This window comes from Lontra canadensis, unplaced genomic scaffold, assembly GCF_010015895.1.
Source record: "Lontra canadensis isolate GAN:19392208 unplaced genomic scaffold, GSC_riverotter_1.0 scaffold66, whole genome shotgun sequence".
Taxonomy (NCBI): Eukaryota; Metazoa; Chordata; class Mammalia; order Carnivora; family Mustelidae; genus Lontra; species Lontra canadensis.
In genome coordinates, this window is record NW_022631060.1 from 4,385,299 (window position 1) to 4,394,206 (window position 8,908).

At 62.2% G+C, this 8,908-nt stretch overlaps 1 protein-coding gene across 2 annotated transcripts in view; it reads left to right on the forward strand.

The window, feature by feature from the left end:
* SLC22A12 (solute carrier family 22 member 12) overlaps nt 1-6,150 on the forward strand; it is a 38,452-nt gene extending 32,302 nt beyond the window's left edge. For both annotated transcript variants that reach the window (XM_032879377.1, XM_032879375.1), the window contains 8 exons: nt 186-340; nt 415-583; nt 2,923-3,046; nt 3,169-3,284; nt 3,932-4,146; nt 4,530-4,638; nt 4,820-5,023; nt 5,572-6,150. In XM_032879377.1, the coding sequence (XP_032735268.1) occupies nt 186-340; nt 415-583; nt 2,923-3,046; nt 3,169-3,284; nt 3,932-4,146; nt 4,530-4,638; nt 4,820-5,023; nt 5,572-5,635 (1,156 nt within the window). In that variant the 3' untranslated portion in view covers nt 5,636-6,150. The remainder of the gene's footprint in view (nt 1-185; nt 341-414; nt 584-2,922; nt 3,047-3,168; nt 3,285-3,931; nt 4,147-4,529; nt 4,639-4,819; nt 5,024-5,571) is intronic.
* Nucleotides 6,151-8,908: the final 2,758 nt, after the last annotated feature.

Genomic DNA, 8,908 nt, shown 5'->3' on the forward strand with positions numbered 1-8,908 from the left:
GCCCAGCACGCCTTAGAGCTGCCTGGACTTTGGGGGCTCTGTCCGTGCGCCAAGCCTTCTGTGGGTGGATAACTAAGGTCCCTTCCGCCTATGCCCGACAGGCAAACCCAAGGGCGTCCAGAGCCCCGTGGCTAGTGCTATGGGGCGCCGCGGATCCAGCCACCTGTGTGTCTGTGTGCCCGCAGGTTCGGGCGCAGGCTGGTGCTGACCTGGAACTACCTCCAGATGGCTGTGTCGGGCACGGCCGCCGCCTTCGCACCCACCTTCCCCGTGTACTGCCTGCTCCGCTTCCTGGCGGCCTTCGGCGTGGCAGGCGTCATGATGAACACCAGCACGCTCTGTAGGTCCCCTGACCCGGGCCCTGCAGGGAAGGCTGGCTCAGGCTCCCCGCTGACCCTGGCGGTCTTCTTGCAGTGATGGAGTGGACGTCGGCGCACGCCCGAGCCTTGATGATGACCTTGAACGCCCTGGGCTTCAGCTTCGGCCAGGTCCTGATGGGCGCCGTGGCCTACGGCGTGCGGGACTGGGCCCTGCTGCAGCTGGCGGTCTCCGTCCCCTTCTTCCTCTGCTTCCTGTACTCCTGGTGGGTGCCATCCCCCCTCCTCAGAGACCTGCCCCCACTCCACCCCGCGAGCAGAGGGCTGGGGGTGCAGGAGGCCGGGAGCACAGCCAGACAGGAGGCCCAGGGGCCTGGCTCCGCTGATGCTCACCCAAGTGCCGGTGGCGCCACTCCCCTCCCTGCCCCTCCCTGCTCCTCCCTGCTCTTCCTCCTCTACTCATCCTTCTGCCAGCCCGTCCTTCCCATCACCTCTTGGTCCTTTTCTATCTTGAGTCCCTGCTTGCCTTGGCATGTGTGGGGTAAGATGCAAAGATACAGCGCGCAGACGCACACACACAAACCGGGGCAGCCTTACATACCGACCCTGTTACTAAAGAACAGGGATGGAGTCCCAGTGGTCAGAGGGGACTCCCAGCACCCACACTGGGCTCTCGTGTGTGAGAGGTCAGGGAGCCCTTGCGCTGCCCTGAAATAAACCCGGCATGGCTCTTGCTGAGCTCCTGAGACAGAGTAGGTGCAGAGTAAATATTTGTTGGATGGCCTCCTGGATGGATGGATGAATGGATAGACAGACAGACAGATAGATGGATGGATGATAAACTAGTGAGTGGATGGGTGGGTGGAGGGGATGGATGGGTGGATGGATGGGTGGATGGTTGGATGCCCTTTAGGGCAGAGCTGAGCCTGGCTCATTGACCTACACACCCAGCAACTTAGTTGCATGGCCATTGTGGTCACTGCAGAGGGAAGGCCAGCAGAAGCCCAGGGGAGGACGGGGCTCCTGCACTGGAAGGAGGGCTGACTCACACACCTCTCCAAGCCCAATGGGATGGAGCCGAAAGCTCTTACAACAGAGCCTCAAGCACCTAACTCGCAGTCACTCTCCAGAGTAGGAGACAACCACACCTGGTGCGCTGGCTCGGAGATGGTGCTGCCTGACAGGTGGCCTTCTGCGGGCTAAGCCCCGTACTAGCAGAGTGGAGGCGGGAGGGTGGAGGGCGAAGGGTGAATGTCAATGATGTGGAGTCCAGGGCAACCCTCCTGGCTGTCTGAGGCTGATGCTGGCCTCACACGGCTCATGGCCCCTACAGCGGTGAGGGGGGTGCTCCTGTGCCAGTGCTTTCTCCCAGGCCACCCAACTGGGGGCCCCCAGCTCTGACTCCCTCCACTTGCTGCAGACCCTGAATTCCTTCATGGGTCCTGCTTCTTCCCTGGCCTCTAGCCTCCCGTTTGCCACCCGCTGTGTGACATCTCTGTGACAGGGTCTTAGCATCACACCCCCACACTGGCTCTGTTCAAAGACTTCTGTAGCAGGGATAGCAGCCCCCACCCACCAGGTCCCAGAGTCAGGGTCACCATGACACCTCTTTCCCATCCCTCCCTGTCCCCCCACCTCAAGTTCAGCAGGTCACTGGGTCTTGTCAACTCTATCTCTAACGTGTGACTTGAGTCCCCCTTCTCTCCCTGGTTCTGCCAACCCTGGAGGACCTCAGGGCCCCGTACACTTGGAGCAGGCGGCCCCACCCCTGGCTGCTGCTCCTGGGAGAAAGGGAGGCCTGCCTGGGGGGGGCCTGCCTGAGCAGAGCCCAGAGGCAGGAGCCAGTGGAAAGTGGTGGACATGACAGGGGACTCAGTGGGCTGGGCCGGTACAAGCAGTCTGGGCTGCTGTTGAGGGCTGTAGGGGTGAGGTTAGTGTTAGGGGCTGGGTCCTGGCGTGAGGAGGGGGACCTGGGATGTGTCGGGTTCGCTAATGTCCTGGCATGGGCAACAGGGTCAAAAGTGAGGCAAGGGCAGTGGGGAGGGGTCAGATGCAAGGCTTACTGGAGGGTGACAGGAATTGGTGGCTGCCTGGGGGCAGGTGGAGGGGCCTGGTGACATCAGGACCAAAGACCCTGCCCCAGGCCTGAGCCCCTGGCTGGGCATGAAGTTGTTTGCAAGGAGGGGCCCCTGGGGGAGGAGCCAGCAAGAAAGCTGTGTGTGACAGCAGGGAGGCCCAGGACAGGAGGGGACCCTGGCGGGGCGGGGGGGATCTCACAGGTCTGCTGGCCTGTAACCACTGGGGGGTCCTTACGGCACACGGGTTCCTCCAGGCCTGGTTACCAGGTGAGGCAAGGGAAAGGCCACCAGGTTGGTGGGGAGGGACAGGGTCTCTCCACCACAATCCGAGAGGGAGAAGGAAAAAGACAGAAAGGGCCTATAGGGAGAGGAGGGTGTCAAATGGCGTGGCCTCCCTGATCCTGGGGCCTGTGGGCCCCAGTGATACCACCCCCGGGGACGGAAGGAGACAGAGGCTGTGAGGTGAGGCTGTGGCCCTGGGAGCCACAGGCAGTGCCCCCTCCCATGTCCCCCACGACCCCCTGCAGGTGGCTGGCAGAGTCTGCCCGATGGCTTCTCATCACAGGCAGACTAGAGCGGGGCCTGCGGGAGCTGCGGAGGGTGGCCGCCATCAACGGGAAGAGGGAGGTGGAGGATGCGCTGACCACCGAGGTGAACTCAACCCTCAGACCCTGTCCCTGCCCCCACACAGCCTCCAAGGAGGAGGGTCAGGGGGATGAGGGCTGGCGCAGGGCTCCCAGTGCTGACTGGGCGCCCCCACCCCACCCCTGCAGGTCTTGCTGTCAGCCATGCAGGAGGAGCTGAGTGCGGGCCAGGCCCCCCCCAGCCTGGGAGCCCTGTTCTGCATGCCTGGACTGCGCCTGCGGACCTGCGCCTCCACTCTGTGCTGGTAGACGGACACCCCTTCAACCCTGTCCTGCCTGGCACCATAGCCTCTGCCTCTGGCCTGCCTCGGGCTGTCCCTGGCACGCCCCCACCCCCCCACTGGAGACCCTGGAATCAGGGCTCTGGCTGGCATCCAGTCAAGGGGCCTCTAATGACTCCCCTGTCGGCCCACGGTCCTGCCAGCACGGCCACCTCCCCTCTAGTGGTCAGGCTCCAGGAGGAAGTTGGGGGGCGGGGACTGAACCACCCAGCCAGCTGGGAAGGAGGGCGCCCACCCACCCGGTCTGGAGGGTCCAGGGAGGAGGGAGGGGGAGAGCCCAAGAGCCAGTGCCACCCGGCAAGGACTGGCACCGCTGAGGTCACGGGGGAAAGACACTCAGCAGAAGCCACAGGCATGGACGGGACAGGATGTGGCACCCAGAGGGAGGGAGGAGGGAATATGCCGCCCAGGCTTCCCTGGCCGGTGCACCTGTGCCTCCCATCAGGGCTCCCCATTGGCCGAACCTCACAGAGAGGCCCAGGGAAAGGTGGTCTACAGAGGCCACCCCACCGCTACACGGGGCCTGCAGGAGGAGGGTGGAAACGGGTCTGGGAACACACGAGCCGTTGGGAAGCTCTCCCCCAGCCTGATGCGACCGGCCCCCACCGCAGGTTCGCCTTTGGCTTCACCTTCTACGGCCTGGCCCTGGATCTGCAGGCTCTGGGTAGCAACATCTTCCTGCTCCAGGTCCTCATCGGGGTCGTGGACATCCCGGCCAAGATAGTCACCCTGCTGCTGCTGAACCGTCTGGGCCGCCGGCCCACCCAGGCCGGGTCCCTGGTGCTGTCAGGACTCTGCATCTTGGCCAACACGCTCGTGCCCCTCAGTGAGCATGGCAGGGGCGTGAGGCTTCCCGACCTGGGGGCGCTGAGCCAGGAACAGAGGGCACTGGACCAGAGCGGGGGCCCAGTTAGGAAGGAGGCTGCCAGGGCCTCCGGGAGAGATGGCTCAGAGCCCAAGTGCAGGGGGAAGGTGGGGAGCAGGGGGTCCAGGAGTGTTCCCGGGGTCTGGCTCCGGGTGTCAGGGTGGGTGGCGGTTTGGTGACAGTGAATGTAGCCATGAGATCACTCGGAACATGCTCTGGGGACACCCAGGTAGAGCTGAGTCACAGACATTGGGGGGTCTGAGAGGGGCCTGGGCTGGAGAGAGCCCCCATCTGACCTCGGGGCCCCTACCACCAGCTTTGCTTAAGCCCATCTCTGTCCACAGAGATGGGGACCCTGCGTTCAGCCCTGGCCGTGCTGGGGCTTGGGAGCGTGGGGGCTGCTTTCACTTGCGTCAGCATCTACACCGGGGAGCTCTTCCCCACCGTCCTCAGGTAAGGGGGCACCCGGGGCTGGGAGGGCATGGTGGGGACAGCCTTCCCCAGCCTTGGCCGTTCCCATGGCCATCTCCCTTCCACGTGGTCTCAGGGCCGCCCAGGTGCGTCCCGGCTCAGCCTGGATCCCTGGGCCACCCTGGACGGGGGGGGGGCCTCACCGGTGTGTCTGCGATGACAGGATGACTGCTGTGGGTCTGGGCCAGATGGCAGCCCGTGGGGGAGCGATCCTGGGGCCTTTGGTCCGGCTGCTGGCCATCCACGGGCGCTCACTGCCCCTGCTGGTATACGGCGGGGTGCCAGTGCTCGGCGGCCTGGCTGCTCTCCTGCTCCCGGAGACCCACAGCCTGCCACTGCCCGACACCATTCAAGATGTGCAGAACCAGTGAGTGAACTCCACCCGGGGCCACCTTCTTTGTACCCCCAGGGAAGCCCAGAATGGGGCAGCCCTGCCCCCCAGCCCCTCCCCTGAGCAGAGGGAGAAGCCAGGGCACAGAAATCTGGCTCAGTCACATCTTACATCTGTGGGAGGGGGGAGGGCAAAGGCTGGGTCTCCTGGCTTACAGTGTGGACTCGGTCTCCTGTCCTTCATGCTACCACCTGAGGCCCTGATAGCTGGCCCGCCCTCCGCTCCACCTTACAAGAGGTCAAGGGGAAGGATGTGTGTAGTCCTTCGAAAGGGGGAGGGCCAAGGGTGCGATGGGAGTTGTTGGGTGGCCTCATAGGCCCCAGACTCTCCCGATGAAACCCCTGGATGGCTGGCAGGGCTGTCACCGTCACCGCCTCCCCAGGACGCTCTCAGGGAGCTCCTTCCTGGGCTCGGGAGAGCAGGGCAGGAGTCCTGCCCCAGTCCTCAGGAGGGCCACAGTGCAGGGCTCAGAGGTCACACTGCACCCAGGAGACAAAAGCCTCTTGTCTTACGTGTCTGAACAGGGCGGTAAAGAAGGCGATGCACAGCGCTCCAGAACCCACTGTCCTGAAATCCACACACTTTTAAGCCTCCCGGGAATTCTGCAAAGTGACACGGGAAGGGGCACTTCTGTCCTTTGGAGAAGGCAGGACGGCAAAAGTCCCCCATCTCTAGAAGAGGACCTAGGGGCGGCCCCTCTCTACCTGAGGAGCCACCTTCAACAGAGAAAGCCCAAGAGGATGGCTTCTGGCTGCCGGCTGCCCTATGCACCCTCACAGGACTCTCCCTTGTGACTGCGAGAAGGAGCAGGGACCCTGGGAAGCTGTCACCCCCCGCTCCCCTCTCCACTGCTCACAGCCCCCAGCTGCCCATGGCCCCCCCTCCAAGCTCGGAGGGCACCATCACCCAAGGTCAAAACTTCCCCAGCTCCTCACACTGGTCCCAGAGCCCCGCACAAGTCTCAGATCCTCAGCGGTTTCCAAAAGACAGTTCTGGCCTCCAGTCCCCCCTCTCCACACTGCAGTCACAGAGCCAATCCTCCCCACCCCTTCTCTACCTGACCGAGTCCCTCCCAGACCCATGGCAATGGCCTCCATCTGGGGGCCCAGACCAAGGCCATAGTGAAACCCTTACTCACAGTCGTGGCCCTGCACCAGAGTCCCACCCGGCCAGCCTCAACGTTCCCAGAGGGCTGGGGTGGCCCACTTACCCCTTGACCCCAGCTCCCACACAGAGCCTGGCAGGAGGCCCACTGGTGCGAGGGAGACAAAAGAGGGAGTAAAGGAACAAATGACAGCCCCCAGCTGACTCCAGGGATGAGCTGTGGGTTCCGGGCGGGGGTGGGGATGGTGGGGACGGCGGAGAGTTCTGGGGAGATCCTCGAGGGGCCGCCCTTTCCCAGGCCAGAGCGTCGGCCCTTTCTAGCCTGCTGTGCGCTGGGCATCCCCCTGGTACCTCAAGGCATCGTCTTGTCTTTTCCCAAACCCTTCAAGGAAGACAGCCCACTTTACAGACGGGAAAGTAGGCTCAGAGAAAGTGACTGCCTGCGACCTACAGCTGGGAGCAGAGAGTCAAGAGCCCAGCCCCAGTCTCCAGAGCCCTGGCTACAACATCCCCTTCCCCTCCGGCCTCAGACTGTACAACCGGGCAACCAGTGAAGCCTCTTGAGGCTGACACCTCGCTCTCAGAACCAGCCAGGGCCCCGTGGAGTCCCCTGACACCCCTTACAGGAAAACCCCAGACAAGGGCTCAGATGGAAGGGGGTGGATGCCCGAGCTCCCCAAACACAAACGTGGGTGCAGGCGGAAGCCATCTGTGACCCATCGGGGTCCCCACCACCCCAGAGCTGTGCTCAGGTGACCTCTGCTTCTGCCTCGGTCACTGTTTCTGGGCAGCTCCACAAAGGGCTGTGCCCTGACACACACGTACACACACACACACACACACACACACACACACACCAGCGATGGGAACACTTGTGCTCGTACACGCAGATGAGCAGAAAAACAGAAAGCTGCTCCTTGCCTCTCTGGGGAAGAGAGAGTGGGATCATGTCTTTCAGCCATCACAGGCTGCCCCTCAGTGCAGAACCCCAGGACAAGGGCAGTGGGGATCACGTTTGTAAAGCTGCCCAAAGGAAGGTTTGTCTCAGCCTGCCTGGAACTTTTGGTCCTGTCCGCCTGCTGCCCAGCTGAGCCCCAGCTACTTCCTTAGCCTTGCTCGGCATTCTTGGGGCCCCCTGGTGTCCAGAAGCTTCCAGAAGAGAGAACACAGGGCTGGTGAGAGATAGGTCCCCCTCTCCCCCGGAGTGTTCTCTGGTTCACCAAGTGGTCGGAGCTATCCCTCTGCCCACATTCAGAGCAGACTTGTTCCTGGCCCTTCCGGGGGGTCCTAGTCTTCTAGAACCCAGGACCTACCTGCTTCCAACAAGACCTCCCCTCACTGAACTCAACAGGACCCGGAAGCTGGGAGGTTCCAGGGCAGCTAGGGGGTGTCATCACTATGGTGGAGTGGGTGCCTTGCCAAGGGAGAGGGGACTCTCCTGGCAGTGGTCACAGGCCCACTTTCCAGCTGGACACCATCACACAAAAGAAGGCTTTGGGCCACACCCTCTCTTTTGATGCTCCCACAGGTAGCTCCCCAGCGCAGAGGCAGCAGCGGCACCCTGCAATGGGAGAGCCATGGGAATTGGGTGTGGGAAAGAAGAACCCATCAACTACCCCCACAGGCTCATTACCCCCATGGCAGTAGAGGCCTCAGGCACTGGGGACAGGACAGTGGCTCAGGACCCTCTCCGGCCATTCTCCTATCTCCAGCCAGGCCTGCAGCTCTCCCAAAAGGGGGTGTGGGGAGCGCAATGTAGGCTCCTTCGGCTCCAGATACAAAAGGGATCCAGGAAAGGGATGTCTTCCCAGAATGGCAAGGGCTGTACACGTACAGCCTGGGTTCCAGCCCTGGCTGAGCTTGTGTTCCTTCCCCTGGGGGGCTGTGTGGTCTTCAAGGTCAAGGCATCAGCTAGACCCCACTTGGAGCTTCCTCCCCATCTCTGTCCTTGATCCTCCCCAAGTGGACTCTCCTGACATATCCTTGCAAGTACCACGTGTCCAAAAGCGAGGTTCCTGGAATTCCAGTCACCCCCAGATGCTGTTTGCACACTCCTGGGGGTCACTGCCAGGCCCGCCAGACCCCAAGAAGCTCAGCTCAGGCCCAGTGTTAAGTTCAACATCAGATGCCCAGACAAAGGAGCTGAGACTGAGGAGACCATATCTCACAGACGGATAAACTGAGTCCATGGTAGAGTCCAGAAATCTCTCCTCTTACAACCAAGCCCTCAAGTGACAGGAGCTCTTAGCCTCCCAACACAGAGAGGAAAACACCCAGTCCTACAGCCACATGGCAGTGAGCAGGACTGGGACCTGTTCTTCTAACTCCTGCACTGTCCCTCTTTCCGGTCCCTTACTCTGATACACTGTTTAGGACAATTCTAGAAATTTCTGGAAAAGAATGTTCCCTTCTTGGCACCATGGAACTCCTGCCAGTTTCTATTTGTTTTCTTTGGCTAGCGGTGATGGGGCAGAGGATACTGAGATGTTTCCGTCCCTTGGTCAGAGAGAGCAGCCGTCAAAGACCCGGGCACAAGGTCGTCCCTGGCACAGGGACAGGATGTCCCGGCAAGACTGCCCTGAGTCAGGGCCTCCCCCTGGCTTCCACGGGGTGGGGAGGTTAGAGCTGACCTCAGGTTCCAAGACTGCCAGCAGTGGGGGGCGAGCAGAGCCCATGCCTCCCCCAGGTGGTTGGTTCAGAAGGGCAAGGAGAGGCAAAGTCTATGGAAATCCACACCTGGGGGTGGCTGCAGGAGAG